Genomic DNA, 23,001 nt, shown 5'->3' with positions numbered 1-23,001 from the left:
TGTAATTGCTAGTGCCTGCGCACATATGAGAATGTACAACACTGTTCATGTTGCATGCACAGTGTCATTAGAAAAGACTCTCACTATAGAATTGGTGAAAACACTTAAGAAATTTCGGTAAAGTAGGCATTTCTTGCATCAAGAGCTAACTTGATAACAGTGATAATCCGGTAAAGAATATTCATGGGCAAAAACTAAACAATGCACACATGACATTGTGCATCAGTGCATACCTAAGACATCCAGGGTGCAGGTGCTGAATGCTTCCCCGACATCATTGAAAGCTTCACAGGTGTAGGTGCCACTGTCTTCGGGGTAGACTTCAGCAATCACAAGTTTGTAAACATCACCCTCTGTTACATACTGGAAGTCCTTGCTCGACTTAATCTCCTTTTCGTTGTGCAGCCACACGACATCAAACTTGTTGGAACCTGCAATGATGCGTAGATTTATTAGCTCAAACTGGTCTGCATGCATAGACATTGTGAATTGTCTGAAAGATATTTTCTGTGTTGCAATGAACGGTGTCTTTTAACAGCAAGTATCCCAATTTGGAGAAATTGAGCCTTCTGGTCACTGTACAAGTCGTAAGTTATTTTGGAACTCATACAGGTTAGGCTTTTGAAACGTCAAATAACTTGACTTGGTCACCAGACTAGAAGCCTTTGTTTTTTCTAACAATGCTACCAGACTAGACAAGTTCTTGTTGAACTCTTAGCTATCCCAGTTTACACTGGAACTGACAGCAGAAACAAATAACGTTGAAAGGCAGAAAATACATATGTCAAATAAAAAGCCAGGCAGACAAACAAATATGTACTTTTGTTTAATTCCTATTATATGTGTGTGTTTAACGACTGCAACCTGTGTTCTTACCTCTGATTGTACACTGCAGTGTTACTGCATCGCCATCCTTGACAACATGGCTCTTGAGGTGCTCAGCAAATATGGGTGACTTTCCATCGAAGCCTTTTGACTCCGCTTCCTCTTTCTCCATTGCTGTTGCAACAAAAGGAAGCAAACATAGCATCAGCTCATATTTGAAAATGATATATATATGGTAAAACTAATTAGAATGTTCTTGCAGGTGCGAGAATACTGCATTTGGCATGAATTTTTATAAAAGATGACACTGCACCTGCAAATGTACATACAGACAACATAATTTACATCACAAACATAATACAATTATAGCTTACAGCATTTTGAGTTCTTGAGGACTGAGTTTTCACTAGTGCTCAATGCTTACAGAATGCATATTCAATTATATCATAAATATATGAAGTGTCGTGGTCATATGCACCAACTATGGAGGGGCTCCACGGCTCGAGCCCCCTTCAGAGATTTCCGGGAGGAAGGCGAGTGAGCCCCCCAAGGCGATGCCGAAGCCCCCCCTCCCCCTCTAACACACACACACCCAAAGTGTCATTACCAGAGCTTTGTCACCCACATCATTTCAGGTTTCCTTTTTATTTTCCTCGACCTTTTCACTTGAAATTTTACTGGGACTAATAGCTTACTGCATCATTGTTGGCGCAGAATTGCACAGCTTTTAATTCATACTTTTGCTTTACTTCTGCAAATCCTGACCATAGGAAGACACGCACATTAGAAGCATTAGCGGCGGCTGCGTCATCCGCATTTTCTCACTTCAACGTTGTTGTAAATTTCCACTGTAAACACCGTGCACATATACAATATACTTAAATATACACACAGGACAAAGTTTATTATATTTTTGAAAGAGATGGAGGTAGCCAATTAAAAACAATTTCTAAAAGTATGGATAGCCTATGCTTAGAGAATGAATATGTTGCTGTAGATTCACCGCACTTCAAATTGCTTTGCATGCTTTTTTGAACATGAAAAAAACCTATAGACTTCAGTGACCCCTGGGGCAGAGTCTTTTATCAGTGGTGTGTGAACTGCATGTGAATGTTGTGCATCTCAGCATTGCATCTGTTTCCAGTAAGCAATGGTAACGACTCATGAAAAAAAAAAACATTTCTAATAATTTACAGCATTTATTATGGTTGGAAACATCGTTAGTTACAAACAAAGGTCATAAATATATGCAGGGTGTACCAATTAACTATGATGCGCTAAGATTTTAAAAAATGACAAAGGCATTGCTCAAAGTAAACCTAGTGCATATTGTTTACAGTAAAGTGAAGTAGCTGCCAGTAATTTTTTCGTTACTGATATTTTATTAGGTAATTGTAATTAATTATATAACTTGAGACGTACTATCCTAATTATCAAAGTATCAATGAGGCTTTTGAAGGCACAGGCAAGGGACATCTAACTGTGGTATATTCAGCAACATACTAATTGTGTGCAAATGTTTTTCCGGCTGATAAATAAACCCTGTGAAATATACAGAATACCACGTGACTGTGCTCCCATCCAGATCATAAAGCAGCACCCTCAGACAGGCTCCCTCTGAGTTATCCAGAACTAAATAAAAGAAATAAAGAAAAATTTGTGATCGAGCTGGTGCCTTATCTGCTGGGGCCGGCCTAAGCAACACGTCACATTTGTTGTGAGTTGGAAACAAGCTGTGATAGCTGTTGTCATAGCGTAGATAAAGTGCACGGATGTTCTTTTTTTTTTTTTTTTTGTCACAAGACCTATCACCACAAAAGCAAATTGACAATGTCAGTGCAAAGGTTTAAAGGTGCGTTTTGTTTCGTCCCAGTCGTCATGTCTTTCTCTAATGAGCAGAAGGTAAACATGATTCTTGCCTTGGGATCTGCAAATGGCAACAAGAAGAAGGCCGCAAATATATATATAATTCATGGAAGTGTGACGGTGGATCAAATGCGTCGACTATCATCAGAAATTATGAAAACCTGAGACAAACCGGCAGCTTCAAGAAACAGTGGCGGAGGACTCCATCTTTGAGTCCTAGCCTACACACGGATCTAGCATTTATGGCCTCAAGCCCTCTTGCTAGCATGTGGGACATGGCTGCCCAGGTACCAATTTCCAAGCCAACAGTTTGGAGGATTCTAAACGACGGCCTTTCACCCATACCACCTCAAGCAGCACCAATGCTTAAAAGATAGGGAACTGTAGAATCGTCTAGATTTCTTGAATTGGGGCCTCAAAAAAGCTGATGAGTCACCAGACTTTTTGAGCAACATTAAGTGCACAGATGAAGCCAATTTTCGCAGAAATGCCCAGGTAAATTTGCATAATGCACACTATTGGAGGGACTCCAATTTATACTGGGTAAAGCACAATCGGCACTAGTACCAGTGGTTGCTCAATGCACGGTTAGGAATTTACGCCGGTGTTATAATCGGTCCCATCTTTGACCACACACTGACTGGACAGCGTTACATGAACAAAATCCTTGAAGGAGTGGTGGATGAGTTTCTCAGCAAAGTTGCACTGTCATGTCTTACAATTCTGTGGTATCAGCAAAATGGGGCACCCGCACACAGCAGCAGCCGGGCACAAAACTGGCTGGATGCGACTTTTCATGTGCAATGGATTTGAAGGCAAGGGCCTGTAAATTGGCCGGCTAGGTCACCTGACCTCTTTCTTTGGGGTTATGTGAAAGATAGTGTTTAGATGATTGAGACGGACGTCAGATTAGTTCAAAGCAAGGATAATGGATGTATGCCATAGAATTACGGTGTCGGTCATCAAGAAAGCCACTGAAGATGTGATGAAACGGACACAGTACTGCGTAGCTGCAAAAGGAGACCTATTCGAACACTTCTTCTAGGATGGTGTCCAACAGAGCCTACGAATTCATAGATAATAAGGGCACACTGAAATCTGGTGTATGTGTGTGTGTTTTTTTGCAGACATCCTAATTGCCAATTCGGCTCATTTAGAAATGTAGTACAGTAGCTAGCTGGGTGAGTTGGTACATCTGCACTGTTGTTTCGTCTCTCGTCTTCGTCCTGGCCATTAGTGCACGCTGTTAGTAATAATAATGCATTTAGAAGTGGTATATTTACTTTCTTGAACGCATCGGTTTTTCCTTTTCTCTACACATTGGTCGCCTCCCGGTCTGTTTATCTTGCTTTTATTTTTGAAGCGAACCTGTTTTTGCAGCACGTATACACTTCAATGAAGAAAAATAAAATGGTCACTTTAATTTAACTTTGGTCCGAAGCAAGTTTATGGCGCTAAATATAGCTTTGTGTGCGCTCTTTGGATGCGGTGCGAGCAAAGCCAGGATTTTGAAGCATTCAATGCCTGTTACATTGCTTTTTGCATTTTGCGCATGGTCAGAGCGGCGCTTCGGCCGCATTATCAAGGGGCTGTTGTTATCCATGTGGCCAGTCGGCCTTGAAAGACGGATAATGAGTGTGGTGTAGAAATAAGGGGAAGGAATAGCTGCGAAGCCACGAAACCTGCTGTTGGTGCTCCTTCCATACCATAATCAAGGTGATGAGCTGTTTCTTCGGGTTTGCAACAGGCAATGCAGTTGCTTTCAACCAATTTATTTGAGGGCGCTGCTTTATGATGCGGGTGGGAGCATACTCACGTGGTATTTTTCATACTTCATAAGGTTTTTTTGCCAGTTGGGAAAAATTGTATGCAATTAGTATGTTGCTGAAAACACCGCAGTTACAAATGGCTCATCAACACTTTGAAAATTAGGACAGTACTTCTCAATTTAGATAATTAATTGCAATTACCAAATTAAATATCAGGAATAAAAGAATTACTGGCGGCTATTACACTGTACTGGAAACGATATGCACTAGGTTTTTTTCGAGTAATGCAACTGCTCTTTCTTTAAGTATTGCTGTATGGTAGTTGGGGAACACTGTATAGTTCATTCAGTAACTGAAATGAGGCCAAGCCGGATTCACTCGCAATCAGAATCAACAGCGGTCATGCACAGCTGCACTTATACTCGGACTCACAGAAAAAAAAAAGAAAGAAAGAGAGAGGCTGCAGTTTCACCGGAAAGGTGAAGCAGTATTAGTGACAGCCAAGTATGCGACAATTCCACGAAGGAAGATTACACCACTGAGAGGACTCAGGCTGTGAAATTGAACTGTCTCCTTTTATTAGGTCTTGTATATACTCATATAACACCCGCCGTCACTTCAGCGCTCAATTATTCGAGGTCATACGAAGTTTCTTCAGGTGCAAGAAATATACATATGGGGTTCAGAAAGCTCCCCCCCCCCGGAAAAATGAAAACTCTCCGCCTATGGTTCTGGTGTTTGTTATGCTTTCTCAATCTTGCTAAGTGCCACCAATGTATTTGGATAAAACTACTTACGTAAGACAGTGAGCTTGCTGCGTGTTTCCGCCTTGCCTTCTGCATTGGTTGCTACACAAACATACTCTCCTTCATCCTCAGGGTAAACTTCACCAATCGAAAGACTGGCTTCACGGTTTTTGTACTTCAAACTGATGATGTCTGAGGATTTCAGAGTCTGTATACATGAAAAGGAAGGAAGAGGAAGTTTCTTAAGTCCACTTCCTTTATAAGCTGCTTTCTTATGTTGTACATCTCTATGTTGTCACTGCAAGATAAATAAAGCTAGGCTTTGGTAGTCTTGAAGTGTATTAATGACAAAAGAATGTAGTTCTAGCTGTCAATAAGACAAGTACAATGCTGCTTAAAAAGAAATGAAAGCACACACAGTGAAAATGAAGCACAAAAGACCATGTTTACTACGCCATCTTATGACATAAGATGCCTGCAGGTAAGACAACCGTGAGAATTCACCAGTCTATATTTTAGGAAAGTAGAAATCAATGAGCATAATAAAATAAAATCAACTTAATGAAAGTAGCAGCACATAAGCAGTGCATAAATATTATTGCCAGCTATGCTCAGTACTTTTGTTCCAAATATGACCCACAGCTCAAGCAGCCTCTCACATTTCTACAATGCAAAACACAAGTGCCCCCTGCATAATGAAGTGCCAACAAAGGCAAACCTCGCCATTCTTGAACCACTCCACAGATGGCTCAGGGTCACCATCCACAACAGCTTTGAGCAAGAGGGGTTCACCGTCCTTAATGCTGATGTCCTGAAGGCCAACCTTGAAAGATGGCGCTACCATGGGTGGTGGTTCATCTGGAACTGCAATTACACAGTAGGGCTTAGAAGCTGGTTGTTGCCAGCAGGTGCATGTGCAAGGCAACTATGTAGTTCATTCTTTGTTTACAAATAGCAGTGCCATGTCTTCCTTTTCTTACCACTCTTTAGTAGTCTATATCACAGTAAAAATAAAAAGTTTTATACACAGGCTACTAACCAGCCCAGCTTATACTGATAACTTGTTGATTTAGCAGAGAAAGAAACATAAGAAATTAATAGAAATAAATAAATTAAGATAAGCGTACAAAGTGTAAAACGAAAAGCTAGTAACAGGCACTACGATGCAGTTATCTTTAAACAACCTTTATTTTAAAAATGTCAGTTTTTTCTTGACTAGTAAAGATTGTCTAAAGCTCACTGCTGTGTGACTCTCCTGTGCTTGCTTCTTACTTGGTAGCGTTTTTCATGAAATTTTATCCAGTCGTTGTAAACTGATAGGCATAAATTCAAGCACAAAAGGACACTGCCAAAAAGCATTCTACATTGGTTTCGCCTTGCTATCTGCAGTTATGTTTTGTGCTTTTTTTTTCATTTCCTTGAAAATGTAAAGCTGCAATTTTCAAATGTTAAATCGAGTAAAGTGATATGCCCACACTAATCATCAGACAGATACACTAGTACACAAAGCCAAAAAGTGTATTTCGGGGCATGAAGCGAAGCTGTTATAGGATAGTCAATTGTGTAACAAAAGCTGTGATAGAATTGCAGGGCAGCAAAGGATTCAGTCATAAATTAAATTTCCTTTATAAAGTAGTAGATATGATATAAAGTGCTGCATTGCAATTTTTTAGCATGTGGTATCTATCACCTTTCTTGACAAACAGAACACATCTGGGGCTGCATTCTCAATTGATCACTCTCAACGATATAACTTTTAGCTTGTACTGATTAGGTAAACGAGCAGAGAAGTAGGTAAAGAATGGTGTGTAAAAATGAGCATGCTTAATGGCAAGCCTCGCACCAACATTATTTTCACGTCACATAGTTGGTTCTTGAGGGCCCTGACAAGAGTGCCTGTCACCCTAGTGAGGCTTTGCATGGAATGTTATATCAGGCAAAAGTGAAGGGATCCCAGAGAGTGATCAATCTGGAATACATACCCTGGTAAAGGCAGCCATGTACTGATACTCACGTTTGAGTTCTTGTGTTGCAGTTCGAGAACGAGATGGGCTGGTGCCTTCTGCTCCTTCCTTCTTACCATAGGGCTTCTGAACACGCTTGGTGGCACCACCTTCAGGTGGAGGTGACAGTTTGGCAGCTGCAGAGCTTAGTGTGCTCGCAACACGGTCCTTTGCAGAGTCTCGCCTTGTCAGAGATGACAAGTCTGAGGCCTTGTAGTCAGTTGTCTTCTTGTCCATTGACTTGTAATCAGATGACTTGAAGTCAGATTTGTAGTCGGACTTGGACTTGTAGTCCGACTTATAGTCTGATGTAGACCTATAATCTGATGAAGACTTGTAGTCAGATGAAGACTTCACTGCGGAAGAAGACTTGTAGTCTGACTTGTAATCATACTTGGACTTAAAGTCAGACTTATAGTCTGATTTATAGTCAGACTTGTATGAGCTGCTTGACTTGTAGTCGGAGCTAGCCAGGTGCTTGCTTGCAGAGGAGTAGTCCCTGGCAGAATAGGATGACGAGACATCGCTGACCCGTGAGCTCTTCACAGATCGGGTATCTGCGAATTTGGAGGATTTGCGCAAATAGTCACTCTTGGAGTGCAGTCCTAGGTCAGAGGCTCGTGCATACGAGGACAAGGAGGAGTCGTAGCCAGAGTAAGCGGGTGTGGCAGAGTAAGGGGTTGGCGAGGCAGGAGAGGCTCCTGTATGATGGTGTATCACGGTCGGGGAATGGCCTTCAGGAAGTTTGCGGCGGTCTGCAGTGGAGATGGTGGAGAGAGAGAGTGATTGATGTCAGAGTTGTGCATGTCGGTGCATGTTGCTTCATGTCCCGACCGATGAGAGGGGCTTCAGTGCTTGGGTAATCCTTCACCAAAGGCAAACCAGGAAGCAGGATATGTGGATGCACTAGTGTACTCCTAATGTGCTGTGTTGCTATGCCAAATAGGTTTTTGCAAAAGCTGTTGAAGTCAAATGAGAATGATATATGCTGAGCCTCACTTTTTTTAAAAGAGGAGCATTTGACTGAACGCCTTTTAAGCTGTCCTAGTGTCTTCAAGCTGTCCTCGTGCAGAAACATTTGTGTGTTTTAATCGTCCTTGTGTCTTCGTGTTTCTATCTTGCTGTTAAATGTTTGTTCTTTACACACAATATGTTTCTACACCAACTAGTGCAATTAGGTACACTTTTATGCTGAACTTTAGAGTGGAGGTGATAACAATTTTTCTGTCTAATATGACATTTTTAACCTACACCTCAAAGGATACTGAGAACATGCATTGTGTGACAGATACTCGTGAACTTACAGTAGTACTAGTCTATTTCAAGTAAAATAAATGCAATGTAATGTGCAGTAAAAAATTTAAAAAAAAGCACTGAGATCCCTAGGTAATGCAGTAATAAGGAGTAATAAGAACGTCTGTCGGAGTGCTAAATTAATGCATGTAGAATATGGCAGTACATGCAGTTGAATCTAAAATGTTATTATTGCTTTACAAGCAGTAAGTTGAACAATCCTCTGTGGAATAATTGTGATTTAAATACCATCTAGACTTTCTCCTACAGTCTTGGCCTTTTGCGGTCACGTGTCTGGCCCTACTTGACATGCGAGAATATGTGTTTCGGTCAGCTGTCAAATAGCGGCCAACACGCGTGCACACACTCTCGCATTTTCTCGTTATTTAGGTCAGTAGCACCAGCTTTTAATAATGTTTTGAGTAATAGGTGCTCCTTGCAATGTCTTCATATAAGGGCAGCACTTCTTTTTTCCTTCCTTCATGCTTGAAGGGATTTCTGCAGATTGCGTCGAGGGAATGGCGAAGTTTTTTGCGTGTACGTTTTATGGACGAAATTCAGCCAAATTCAGTGAATCAGAATATAATTTTAGTGCCACAGATAAATGTATTTTGCCTTCAGATGATTGGAAAACCTCCTCGTATGAGAGCACTTTAGAAGACAATGGCTATAAGGACCCCACAGACCCCCATAGACCTGCAGTGTAGATCCTGCTCTCTCTCTAGGGGAGTGCTTTGAGCGCTACCACACAATGCTCAATTACTGTTGAGTGCCTGGGAAATAAGTAGATTTTCCTGAAATAAGTCACTTAACATGCGTTCATTTACCTGAGCACTTTCATTGCATGGCATCTAAGTGTGCAAGATTGCTCCGGACTGGAACAACTACAAATTGTGTAATTGTATGTGACAGCACAGGGTTAAAATTACATTAAAAGACAACCTCTGTATGAGGAAAGCAAAAGGCACAGATGCTAGGATAAATAAATTTTCGCAAGCATTTCTGGCTTTGGTCCTAAAAAGATAAGCTTGTATGTGATTGTAGTGTGTTATGTTTCAGGAGAGCCAATCAGCACATTAGAAGTATAGCTTAGTGCACAAGAGAGGCCAGCTACCTGGCCACAAGACATAGTATCAACACTTGAAGAAAAGGACAAAGTCCTGATTCCTGGTTTGTACTGCTCCTAACTTGTAGTTTATGCAGTTGTAACTGTGACTGCAGAAAGTATGCATTTATATTAAAGGTGTACTAATGCATCTTGTTGTTCCAGTCATTCTGTAATTTCCTACAGTTCAATTACAGAAAAAACATGATCTTGAAAGAATGTATTGCAGTATCTTTGTCATACGGGATGCTTATTTCATTTTTGCCACGTGCATTCATGCGGGTAAGAAAATGTTTGACATGGTATGTGGAACCGTATAGCTGGGAAAAAAAAAAAAAAAATCTATATGGTACTTCACCTGAGCTGTTTAGCATATTGCATAGAAGATAGTATAATGAGAAAGCACCTTAAATTTTGAGATGAGCTATGAAAAGAGTGTTTAAGCATGTCCTATCTGTGGCAAATGTTCCCAGGCCAAAGAGCTCATGGCCAAACTAGACACAAAGTTGTGTGGGGGCACTGCAGTTGTCAGCTGGGTTGACTTGAGAGCATAGGAATGCCTAGGCTTATATAGACCTCTAAGAGCAGAAAGCAGGTCAGCGACAGTCAGCATATTGCTGTCATGCAGCTTCATGTTCAGTCTGACCTCGTGTGATATGGCCTGGGAACTTTTGCAACAAGTAGTACATTGTCCATTTCTTGCACACTAATGAAAAACCTAACTGTAGTAAAAAAAGTCAATGTTCTTAGTGCGTTAGAGAATTATATGCCATGCCAGGCATAAATGCAATTTATGGGATAAGGATTACGCAATGACTGGGACATGGTAAAAGGTCGAGAGCCTTGTTAATCTGACGCGTGCACTTCACAGGGCATTAACAATGATGCAATATAATAATCATCACACAGAGTTTATAAAACACCGCATTTAGAAAAAAGGATTGCCACGTATCTATATCAACACAGGAACACAACAAACATTAACATTGCTCAGTTTGAGCATATGCTCAAATTATACAGGTCAAGTGTTCCCTGCAGGAAAGTAATGGCCACACACAATTCACTAAAGACTGCACACTGAAAAAGGATCATGATACAAATCAGCACAGGAACACCAAACACATAAAAGCAAAACAATGTGCATTATGAGAAAGACGTACACATCTTGTAGAAATTAAGACAGGGTAGCCATTCAGACAATTGCCTAGCCTACTTCAGAATATAACACTGAATTCAAACTACATTTGAAACAATGACAGGCATTTGGGCCTGTAAAAATCCAGAAATCAAGTTTTGTTTTGGTGAGTTGCATCTGATATGTATGTTACACTTGCGGTCTGAACAAAGAGTGAGTCGCAACATCAATGCATGCAAGAGCCGAACATTTAGGTGCCGAGGGTAATCCTGAACTATTATTCAATGGTCTATTGTTGCACCGCAACTCAAAGCTATCACAAAGGACGTTCTTTATCTTCCTTTACTGACCTTCAATGATGAGGAAGCAGCTGGTTTCATCCTCTCCAAGAGCATTTTTGGCCTTGCAGACATACTTGCCGGCATCCTCTTTCTTGCAAGTTAAAATCTCCAGTGTCACCACACCATCCGCGTGGGTCATGTTGTAGTCAAACTTGCTGAGCTCCTTGCCATCCTTGTACCATTTGATCTGTAGTTCAAAAAATTTAATTTGAAGCTCCCATTCTTGGCAGCTGCTCCAGATGTAATTTCTGCCCTGCCTGTTCTTGTGCAATATTTTATAGGAAATTACTTTTTAAAATAATTTCATGTTTGAAGCCTCTAAAAGTTTTTTTTTTTTTGGTATCAGGTTTGATAATTCTAACAAAAAGAGAGACAAATAGAAAGAACAGTGTGTCACATAAACTGGCAGAGCCTGAACTTTGGTGCCAACTCAGATGGCCTGAACAGCATTTCAGGCAATGTCATGCAGAAAACGAGATGCAAACACTTAAATTTACACACTTACAATGACTTCACACACAGTGTACAATCATTTATCTATTAGTATATGCTGGTTTGCTTCTGTGTAAGTTTTTATGACAAGTGTTGATGTCATGGGTGGCCTGCTCACAGTTAATTCCTCCAGAACATAGTTATGAAGTAATATCCATCTCCTTGAACTGCACAAAGACTGCTTTTAAAGCCATAATGGTCTATCAAAGAAGCTCAAGATATCATAGCCTGTAGAGAGAGAGAGAGAGAGAGAGAGAGGATGTCGTCCAAAGAACAAATATCATTAATGCACCTCTTCATTTTGCTGAATGTTGTGAAGCCTATGTGTTCCCCTTTTCCTCTACCTACCCTCTTCCTCAAGAGCAGGACAAACCTGTGCTGCACCTGGTGTAAAATAACAGACACTGACCAAAGAAATAAATGTTTAAGAGAAACAAATGTTTCCGCTTCTGTACTGGAGCCTTGTTCATATTGGTTACAGGTGAAGTTTGCATGCAATACATGTCTAAAAAAGGCGGTGTGCTGCACCTGATATTTAAAAAAATTTTTGCCTAGAGCCCTGACCTCTGGATGTGGCTTTCCAGACAGGCAGCAGAGCAGCTTGACGCCAAGGTTGGTCTGGATGACACGAGGTCGGAGGTGGAATGTGAAGCAAGGAGCGCTATCAGCAGGCTCCTCCCACAGCTCGTACCTGAGGGGCTCTCTGCGCCGTCTGCATTCGCACACATTCAGCACATCAGCACTTCTCTGCACACTTTTGGTAGACTGACAGTAGTGGCAAACTAGTTAATGCTAGACTGGTAGCTTATTCGCCTTCTGGAACTCACTCAGCACTTTTTCTGTACAAGAGGTGACTCGGTCATGAAAAAACTGCCAGTGAATACTCTCGCAAACACAGTGGCAAAATCATCACTCTCATAACTTGTTTTAGCAAATCAAATATGCGATGGCGAGACAGACAATGCATCCAAAGTAAGGACTATATTCCAACCAGCTGCCAACTCCAAAAGCATGCCTGTGTCCTCAAAGGAAGACAAGTGAATTCCTATGCAATAAATTTAGATGAACAGATGAAAGCTAGATCACAAAGTAGGCAATGACATTTAACTCTGATGGCAACATGAAATGAGGTTGAAGAGGTGGGCAAACAATATCAAGTGAAAAAGACTAAAATGTAAACTTCGAGAAGCAAGGCAAAGAGTGTGTGACAGACAGGGAAAGATGGAGGAAATTCATTAAAAATATTGGCTCTTTATATAAACACGCAGGCTTGATGATTGCACTGCACTTAAAAACTGTTCAAACATCAGTTGCAATTTCACATGAGAACTGGGAAGCTAAGTTGGTAATAAGCAAAAGCTTCATAAGAAAAAAGATGGAAAAGGAAGGATACAAGATATCTCACCTGACAGGTTCCTCTAGCCGAACTTCTGGAATCGTGATTGGCATAGCTGTAAAAAACAATAATCACAAAGTAAATAAAGAACTAAAGTAAGAGTAATTCATCAGCTGAAAATATCAAGCAAATCAAACATAGCGACTGCATCAAATGTTGCAGTGCTATCATTTCCAAGGTAATCTAATGTCTAATAAGTCAAGAGTAATCTACAATGCAATGCACAGTGTTCAATTTGTCTGATAAGCATACTTTTTATGATATAGCTGTACCAACCTTTTGAACATGTTTCTATAGCATTAAGGCTGCAGAACGTTCTCAAATAGTATATATATATATATATGCTTGCAAAGTCAAAAAGCAAACCAAGGGGGGAAAATATTGTTTATTACCTTGAACGTTCAGGAAGACTGGCTCCTCCCTGTAGCCATAGCTGTTCTCTGCACGAATAATGTACTCGCCACGGTCATCCAGGCGGCAGCGGTTCAAAATGAAGTAGTAGTCATCACCCTCGTAACGCTTCATATGCTTTACGCTCTGCCGCAGCTCGCAGCTGTCGCGATACCTGTGGCAAGGCACAACAAATATGCATGTGGAGGCCAGATTCTAATACGATGCAACTCATTCATGTGTTCAGAGCTTGTTGAGCTCCACAGGAAGATGCATGCCCTAAGCATGAATTCATTGTTGCGACAAAGTAGCACAACTTTGCTATCATAAGTTTCCAATGCCGCACATGCCATGCATTTGTCATTTTTCTAATTACACGAACGTCGTCTATCAATGCAAGTTCAAACACACGTGGTGCGCAAGAGCTTTTGAGATTATGGTGTAGCACTGTTTCATATTAATGCTATTCAAGAAATGCAAACAAGCCCGACTTTTAGTCTGTACCTTGTGCCTATTAAGCATCACAGATGACATTCTACAGCATAAATTACGCATTATCCTTATCATTTGTTGAAACACAAAAGAAAAATCTATGAGAAAGGAGGGGTGGGCATGAAACTTCAGAACTGAGGAATAGTTGTCATGACTACTTGGGGAAAAAAAGAAAGCTGTAAAATAGCTAGCAACCATGACAAAAGTAGTTCCTTACCATGTGATAGTAGCAGGTGCAGCAGCGATAACCCTGCAGTAAAACTTGGCACTTTGTCCTTCAAAGGCAAATGCACTTGTTGGTTTGATGACAAAGCGTGGAGCTGCTTGTCTTCGATCTGTAGGCAGAGGAAACAAAACAGTGTTTGTGATCAACTTATGGAGTTTTACGTACCAAAACCACGATCTGATTATGAAGCACGTTGTAGTGGGGAACTTCCGGAATAATTTTGACCATCTAGGGTTCTTTAACATGCACCTAAATCTAAGTGCATGGGTGTTTTTGCATTTCACTCCCATCGAAATGCGGCCGCCGTGGCCGAGATTTGGTCCCGCGACCTCGTGCTTAGCAGTGCAACACCAAAGCCAGTAAGCAACCACGGTGGGTACAGTGTTTGTGATTAATATTGAGTGTGTGCAGTGTTTCTAAGAGCACTTCTTGGGTATCTATGGTCTAGCAAATGAGTCGAACAATATTACGGGTAGCTGGCATAACAAGAAAAGAAAGTGCATTCTGATCAACTTCTGTGAAATGTCACTGGAAAGACAAGCCGTGAAAAGTATAGCATGTAATTAAGTTAATTAAGCAAGAATGCAGAAAATGAAAAGATCTGAAGACAAGTAGTCTGCAAGTGTGGTTAAATTTTTTGCTTTCTGTTGTTCATTGTTAAAATGCAGATGCTGAACAATGAACAATAACTTACCGAAGTAGAAGTCGTGGATGTTGTACTTTTTGTCGTGAAGTTTTCGTAACGAGCTATAGTTTGAAATATGCCCAATTGGAACTGTGCATGTGTCCCAGTAATGGCCCTAAACAGTATGAGAAAGAGTGAGATTAGATCAGGGATGAAATGTAGAAGCATACTATTCAAGCATTATTGAAATAGTGTATGCAAGTTGCAAGCTTACGTATTTGGCCCTGATATGATCCCGGAACTTGATGTATCGGCTGTTGGGTATTGGAATGGTTGCTGACTCCTTGATATCACCCTAAAGGGAGGAATGGAATATTTTTTTTTAGTCAAACACAATAGCAGCGTTACTTGCTTTTGACTTGAAACATTAATACGCAGCATTCTGCTTAACAAAAGCAGCATACTTGAAGCATACCTTGAGCCAATCGTGCTCCAGACATTCATGTGCTGTCATACGCTTGCTGCAGAAGGAAACATCAGATGTGAGACATGCCAGCAAGAACATGACTGAAGTAAACTTTTACAAAACAAATATATGCTCTAAAGGCAGAAAAAGAAAAAGGCACATACTCCTTGTTCCTTGTAAGCAGACGGCGAATGAAGTCTTTGCCTTCCTCTGAAACATTTGCGAATGCCTCATCGTCAAAGTCCCAGTCACAGGCCTTGACATTTTTTAGTGTTTCGACATCATTCTCGCCTGCAAATGGTGACAGACCACTCAACCTGCAAAATGAGAGGCAGATGTTTTAGTTATGATCACATTAAACTAAGGTACCAAAGCTGGTCTCAGAAAGGATGGTGCTCACAGGACGTATGCCAGCACGCCAACTGCCCACATGTCCGTGTAGAAGCCAACTGGCTCGCGGTCAACGATCTCAGGAGCCGCAAACTCAGCAGTGCCAGTTGATATCTTGACAACCTCATTTGGATCAAGCTTAGTGGCCAGTCCAAAGTCAATAAGCTTGACATTTGTGCTCTTCCTGGTCTGGCACATAATATTTTCGGGCTGGATAAAAAAAGGAAACAGTGCAATATGGGTGTTATCTTATAAAGAATGAAGCACAAGACAGCCTTCATTCTCATGCACGAGTACAGTACCTTGAGGTCAAGGTGAATTATGTTCTTTTCGTGCATATGCTTGACACCTTCACAGATTTGGCGCATGTAGTTGATCACTTCAGCCTCGGACATCTTGTAGTCCTCGTCTGTGATACGTTCAAACAGCTCTCCACCAGACATGCTGAAGTTTTTGGAGTGCAGAGGAAATGAAAAATGAGTATCGTCAGAAATGATGGCAGAACTTGGATGCTACAAAAACTGGCGGATCTTGATCTATGCTAGTCATAAATGATTCCACATATATAATATGATGTTATGAGTCACGACTATGCATTCAATACAGAAACGTTTGCATACCAGCCATTCCAAGACAATATGCTTGGCAGGCTACTGAGTCAAACTAAAAAAAATTGACAGTCACTTTAGCATTCGCTAAAGAGGATGAAGGCGAAAGGCAGCGCACTCATGAGACATTAATTAAATTACCTGACATTCTCGTTTCAATGCATTGTTACTTCCTATTACTTGTTTTCTCCCACCAAAGGTCATGGGTTCGAGTTCCTTAATTTGCCTTAATTAACACCAAAGGCCGTGGGTTCGACTCTCACCAATGGTTGTTGGTTCGACTCGCATTAAAAGTAGTGTGTTGAGTCCCAGCAATGGTTGTGGTTTCGACTCCCATTAAAAGTTGTGTGTTTGAGTCCCACCAATGGTTGGTGGGACCATCAATTACACCATCACTTTTGGTGTGATTGAATTTTGGTACTATAATGCGGGATGGTCAATTTTTTGATAACTCTGAACAACAGATATTTCGACCCATAACCCACATGCTGACATCAGTGAGCAAGTGACCAAGCAAGACAAGTACTTGTCAAAGGTTGGCAACCATGCTGTAAGCTTTGTGAGACATTTACATTAAATTTTATCAGCGGTAAGTTATGTTGTAGGAAGCAAGCATGTCAATGTCAACGATGGCAGACTATGCAGGCTGCATTGGTGAGATTTATAGGCACTACTGTGGTTTATCAGTAGCAAATAGTGCTGTAGGAGGCAGTCATGTTGAGACTACTAACTGTAATAAAGCATGTAGGTTGTTTTCTGCAACATTAATTTGAGAACCAAACGTCCCATGCTTTTTTACAGGAACATGTTCTATGCTGTTCAGTGAATAATGAATTGCAGCATTTATTTATTTATTTATTTATTTACACATACTGCAGCGCAATTTGCGCTATAGCAGGAGTGGGTTAAGAAAAGGTACAGAAAATGCAGTGGAGTATACAGCGGTAAACACAAGTGAACACTTTTAAAGAGCACTGATGAAAGGAAAATACACAAATAAACACAAGTGAATACTTTTACAAAAGAGCACTGATGAAAGAAAAATACACAATAAGTTATACAAATGCTGCCAGGCATGGGTGAGCACGATTATGCATCTGGGATGGCGGTTGCAAAAATTTGGGATGAGCATGAGCGAATGGACCCAGGTAATGAATTCCAGTCTTCGATTGAGCGGGGAAAAAAGCTGAATTTGAACATGTTAGTACGTGCGTAGTAGGGTATCAAGTTTAGGTCACGATGTCTTCTCGCTGATGATCTCGGCGCGAAGTCAATGTAATTATCATTTGAGAGCCTAACTAAAGAATTGACAATGCAATGCAAGAATTTTAATGATTCGACACGGCGACGAGAAGAGAGCGTGTTTAGGTTCAAGGAAGAAAGTGTTGAAGAGGGTGAAAAGTCGCGATCGTAACGATGACATATAAATCGCACAGCTTTTTTCTGTATAGCCTCTAGTTTATTAATCTCTAACTGCTTATGCGGGCTGCAAACTACAGATGTATAATCAAGAACAGGGCGGATTAGAGATTTATACATTAGTAACTTTGTGTCTTTAGGAGATCGGGTTAGCGTTCGCCTCAAGTAACCTAACTTTTTGAGTGCTTTACTGCATATGTAATCAATGTGTTTGGACCATGAAATGTTATCCGTAAAAATGACACCAAGATACTTATACTCGGAAACCTTATCTACAGTACAGCCATTGAACGAGTAACTGAAAAGGGAGGGGGAAGATTTGTTGCAGAAAGACATCAGAACGGTTTTATTGAAATTAATGTTCGTTTGCCAAGTGTTACACCAATCGCAAAACCTAGAAAACGATTCTTGAAGGCGATAATGACCATTAGAAGATTTCATCACTTCATATAGAACGCAGTCATCAGCATAGAGACGGATGTTAGAAGAGCAGTGAAGTGGCAAATCGTTTATGTATAATAAAAAAAAGAAGCGGCCCAAGGACGGAGCCTTGGGGCACACCTGATGTCACATCAACAGTAGCGGAGTCAGTCGAACTGTAAGAGACGAACTGGGAGCGAACTGGGATGTTGTATTGTAGATGGTACCAGCAACACCATAAGAAGTAAAAAATGTGTATGCAATTCAAGACTTACAATTCATAGATGAGCACCATTTCGTCATCATCTTCAAATGCGTCGTGAAGGCGGATGAGTTTGGGGTGATGCAGCTGATTCATAATGTCTATCTCTTTGCGGATAATGGACTTCTCCAGAGGATGGGAAACAGGGATGAACTTGGCTGCAAAAATGTGGCCTGTCTTCTTCTCTCGACAGCGATGCACCACCCCAAAGGCACCCCTGATGAGGAGGCGGCAGAAAAAAGGAGAAATGACCATGTGGTAAAAAGACAAATTCAAATGTCAGCAAGCACTTTAGCCACTTTGAATACTTTAATTAAAATTTACAAAGGTGCCTCATTACCCGAGAGCTTTCAAGGCACTTCACCCCCCCAAAAGCCATACTCAATATGCCCCAGTGGGATACTGTGGAAGCACGAAGCTAAAATAAAGACTGTTCGTATGCATTATTGCATATAAATGAATGTTATAATGCATCTGTTAACTCATCATTACAGCAAGAACCTTAAGAGCCTGTGCTTCACACAGAAGTGGGATTTTGTATGCATAAGCACAATAAGGAAAATTGAAGTTTCTGAGAATAGCACTAAAGCACCAAGAGGAAGTAAAAACTCCTTCACGAATGGAGAAAAGTATGAGATAACTGCTGTATAATCAAATAACTGTCAAGAGTTGTCAGTGACTACTTCCTTTTGCAACAGTATGTTATGTTGTCTTTAGTTGGTCCTTTGTCATCAACAGTGGGCTAGCAAACCTTTAAATATTGTTTCCTAAAAACATGAAAACATGGTTTACGTACGTTCCAATCTCTTCAAGGATGTCATAGTAGTCATACACGCTGGAAGTTTTGATGTCAATTGGTTGCGGAATGTACTTGTCAAAGTCATGCACTGCATCAGGAAAAAAAAAAAAAAAAGCACACACACACACACAGAAGGTTAAAGCAACAAATCAGTGTAGCAGGTACAATAACTAAGCAATAAGTCGTATAATGGACTTTGCTTTGTTAAGGGAGTTTATCAACTTGATAATGCCCTGTGATAACTTACCGAATTGGTCATAGTTTGTGATCTTGCCCTCAGATTTTCCTCGGATCTTCTTTCCGTGTTCATCCACTAAAATGAACATGACAAAGGTGAATATAAAGTAGAGGAAAGTTGACATATTTTTTGGAGGCTATCAGACAAGTGATTTTTAAAGCCACTGAAAAACATTGAAATATGTAAACATACCCATGTAGTCTTTCTTCTTTTCCTTCCTTGAAGCTGGAAGAGAAGTAAGTGAAAAAGTTAGGTAAAATGTTTACCATGAAAGAAAATTTCTACGGTGATGAGAAAAAATAATGCAAGCTGTTTCACAAGTTTGATTGCTTACGCTTGGTCATGATGGGAGCCGTGGGTTCACAAGGTTCGCTCCTTCCAAAGACGTTTTCAGCGTAAACGCGGAACTGGTACTCCTTGGATGGGTTCAAGCCAGTGATCTGGTGAGTTGTAAACCTAAAACAAAAAGATCAATATATGCCAGACATTACTGGTGCGCCTGCAACTTCTTGCATTATACAAAATGAATCAACAGTTAAAGTTATAGTGTACTGAGGCAAAAATATCTTAACAGATTGATTTACTAGCTGACATACAACTGGTACCCAGTGCTCCTAGTTGCATGTTATTATTTATAATAATGAAAGTGTTAGTAATGGGGCACAAAATATATTGTACTGCCAATCTGCAGCCTTTAGAAAAGAAACAGACAAGAAAGAACATTTAAAAATGAGCAATTCTTTTTTGGTATACTTCACACATCTGGTAAATACTTCGGTGAACAAATAAGTGAACTGAATAGAATCAGAACTGTGAGAGCACAGAATTAGCCTTCAATAATTACATGCATTGAGGAAGTGCAAACAGGGGCTTTTGAAACTGAAATGCATGTGAATTAAACAATGATGGCATCGAATACGACAGTACGAAGCAATTAATGATGACAGTGTCTTGAGTCTGAATCAGATACGCAGTGATAGTATGAAATTGAACACAGGTAGTTTCTGAATAATTCTTAAATAGTTATTAAATATGATATAAACCTTTTGGTTAGTTTTATAGTTACACTGGTTGGCTTTATATTTATGCCCCACTGATCCACAATTTTGCACGGATATCTATTTCAAATCTGTTTATCAATTGTCTTCATGTGAGTGTATATTATTTAAAAACAATTCGAAGATATATTCAACATTAAACAGTTACTTAATTCAGCAATCCATTCAAAGAGCCAGTATCTGATCTCAGATTTTATTTAATCAAACAGTAGCATATCCATTTGTTATTCGAAACATTTAAATATTAGTCGTCACATATCCTTACTCTGCATAAGTTTAGAAGTTTGCAGGCACGCATACCTCGTGTTGCCACAGCGCACCCATGTGGTGAGTGGGCTTTCTCGTTTTTCAATCATGTAGTTTGTGACGTGGCTTCCACCATCCCACAGTGGCGGCTTCCATGACAGCAGGCAATTGTCGTCATTGATGTTCTCCACTACTGGGTGTCTTGGTGGATCGGGTTTGTCTGTTTAGGCACAAGAAAGTTCGCCTTTCACTGAATAGTGCGCAAAAAAACAAGAATTAAGGAGTAGTGCCACTTCTGCACCATTGGGTGTCAAAAGCATCAATAGAAGGTGGAACAGCCATTCATGTGTGGCACGAAATTATTCCTGCTGTCTCCACTTTGCGCAGATGTATATCTGCGCAAAGTGGAGACAGCGATAAAATGCGTGCATTACTGGCGTTGGCCAACGAGATAATGTTCCACAGCAGAGGGATAACAATAATGAAAGTTACCCTAAGGCCAGCATACATGAGAAAGTTGGCAGCAAGATGGATGGAAAAAAATGAAAAGCAGTAAAAGAAAAATGTGCGACCTCATGAAGAGGTAAGCCCAGCTAAACTATAAAAAGACTTCTTCAAAACCATTAAGGTAGCAAGATTACTTTAGTTACTTCTGTATGAAAAATGAAATCCTCACTGACCTGGCCTCTATGCCAACAATAAAGTAGAATAGCCCAAGGAATGCACAGCTTAATTCAGAATTTCAGTGTCACAAAACGAAATTAGCTCTCAAGTAAAGCAAAAGATTACAGCAATGTTGTTGCTCAGTGGTCTACCTATGTGGTCTACACAATTCTGGGCTTGCCACAGGCTGCTGACCCTTAACACAGATTAACAAGTCTCTGAAATCATCCATGGACCACAGAGTGGCAGCCAGTGTGCATGACACTGCATTTTATAATCGCAATAAGAGCTTTGGCACTACATGAGATATCAACCCTCCAGACACCACAAACACTACCTGTGACATGCTGATGTCCTTTACAAATGGCTATAAAGAATTACCGCAGGTTGTGATGCATTGTGCACTTCTGCATGCTCAATTCGAAAGCAGAAAAGTGAACGTAAAGCTGAATGAAATTCAGTGCTTACCACTGATCTGGACCTTGATGATGGCCGAGTCCATGCCAAGCTCATTCTCCGCGACCAAGCGGTATGGTCCACTGTCGGTCTTGTTGACATCGCGGATGGTGAGGATGGCATGCCGCTCACCAGTCTGGATGTCAAAGTGACTGCCGCTCTCAATCTCCTCGCCTTCCTTGAACCACTTGATGCGCGGCTTCGGGAAGCCCGTGAAAGGAATCTTAAGAACCACATTCTCGCCCTTCTCGAAGCAGGCCAGTTCGCGGAACCGAGGTGGCACATTGATGTGCGGTGCCGCTGCATGGAGAAATGTCAAGGCACATTTAAAGAATAATACTTGGCTTTAGCAAGCTTTAACAAACCATGGAATAGGCTGCAAGCTGGAAATTACACATGTGCAGGATACAGCGTGGCTGTCACCCTTTGTAGTAAATAGTTCTTTCTTAATCTATGATCATGCTTCCAATTGTTCATCACTTATCTTTTGTAAAATTGGTCAATGTTTTTGTCGTTTATTTCTTTTTCAATAAGTGGTGTGTTTTGAAAGTCACCGCATAAGATACAAGAAAAATGGTGAATGAATATCAGTGAGCAAAACAATTATTCTTTTTTTAAAATGCAGTATAAATCAGCAAGCACACCCACAGTGCCCTTGGGTGAAATGCGAGTTGTGGAGTGAGCTAACAAACCAAAGTAAAAGGAAGTGCCCTGAAAGGGACTCACTCTTGATGAGCAGCTCTGCGCGGGTGGTACGGGCGCCGCCCTTGTTGACGGCACGGCATGCATACTCATCGGCGTCCTCCCCGAAGATGTCCGAGATGATGAGCGTACACAGTTCACCTTCGCGCGTGATGCTGTACTTGAGACTCTCGTGCAGCTCGCGTGTGCCCTTGTACCATGTCACTTCAGGGGTCGGGTTGCCGGTAACCTTGCACTGGAACTGGGCACTCTTGTTCTCAATGCCCATGGCTGTCTTGAGTGGCATGATGAACTCAGGTGGCGTTGCAGCTGCACAAGAGAAAAGAGCATTGCAACATCACATGCACATCAGTGTTTCAGCACTGTCGTATCACCATTACCCTAAGCACACCTGCTGCAAGGCATTGATACATCACCCAGTGCATTTTAATCACACTTGTCTTGCATGAGCTGTGCAGGCCCAATACTGTTGAATTTTCTAACCATATCAGAACATGCTAGAAGTTAGCTATTTAATGTGCAGCATGCCCCTATGCAAATAAATTTCTTCTCTTTAGTTCCAGCTAGAAT

At 40.9% G+C, this 23,001-nt stretch overlaps 1 protein-coding gene across 7 annotated transcripts in view; it reads right to left on the bottom strand.

The window, feature by feature from the left end:
* Positions 1–23,001, bottom strand: part of bt (projectin protein bent) — a 243,329-nt gene that overhangs the window by 5,633 nt on the left and 214,695 nt on the right. For 6 of the 7 annotated variants that reach the window (XM_075671547.1, XM_075671550.1, XM_075671548.1 and 3 more), the window contains 24 exons: positions 22,456–22,740; positions 21,742–22,029; positions 20,665–20,830; positions 19,641–19,762; positions 19,499–19,531; positions 19,316–19,381; positions 19,066–19,156; positions 18,283–18,486; positions 15,863–16,004; positions 15,571–15,770; positions 15,335–15,487; positions 15,180–15,225; positions 14,979–15,059; positions 14,774–14,879; positions 14,071–14,188; positions 13,364–13,536; positions 12,981–13,026; positions 12,140–12,287; positions 11,093–11,270; positions 7,221–7,964; positions 5,925–6,070; positions 5,258–5,414; positions 877–999; positions 234–431 (listed from right to left, as the gene is read on the bottom strand). In XM_075671547.1, the coding sequence (XP_075527662.1) occupies positions 234–431; positions 877–999; positions 5,258–5,414; positions 5,925–6,070; positions 7,221–7,964; positions 11,093–11,270; positions 12,140–12,287; positions 12,981–13,026; positions 13,364–13,536; positions 14,071–14,188; positions 14,774–14,879; positions 14,979–15,059; positions 15,180–15,225; positions 15,335–15,487; positions 15,571–15,770; positions 15,863–16,004; positions 18,283–18,486; positions 19,066–19,156; positions 19,316–19,381; positions 19,499–19,531; positions 19,641–19,762; positions 20,665–20,830; positions 21,742–22,029; positions 22,456–22,740 (4,014 nt within the window). The remainder of the gene's footprint in view (positions 1–233; positions 432–876; positions 1,000–5,257; positions 5,415–5,924; positions 6,071–7,220; positions 7,965–11,092; positions 11,271–12,139; positions 12,288–12,980; positions 13,027–13,363; positions 13,537–14,070; positions 14,189–14,773; positions 14,880–14,978; positions 15,060–15,179; positions 15,226–15,334; positions 15,488–15,570; positions 15,771–15,862; positions 16,005–18,282; positions 18,487–19,065; positions 19,157–19,315; positions 19,382–19,498; positions 19,532–19,640; positions 19,763–20,664; positions 20,831–21,741; positions 22,030–22,455; positions 22,741–23,001) is intronic. The other variant, XM_075671549.1, reaches the window with a different exon arrangement.

This window comes from Dermacentor variabilis, chromosome 10, assembly GCF_050947875.1.
Source record: "Dermacentor variabilis isolate Ectoservices chromosome 10, ASM5094787v1, whole genome shotgun sequence".
NCBI classification, from domain to species: domain Eukaryota; kingdom Metazoa; phylum Arthropoda; class Arachnida; order Ixodida; family Ixodidae; genus Dermacentor; species Dermacentor variabilis.
This window is presented reverse-complemented; position numbering and strand designations above follow the sequence as displayed.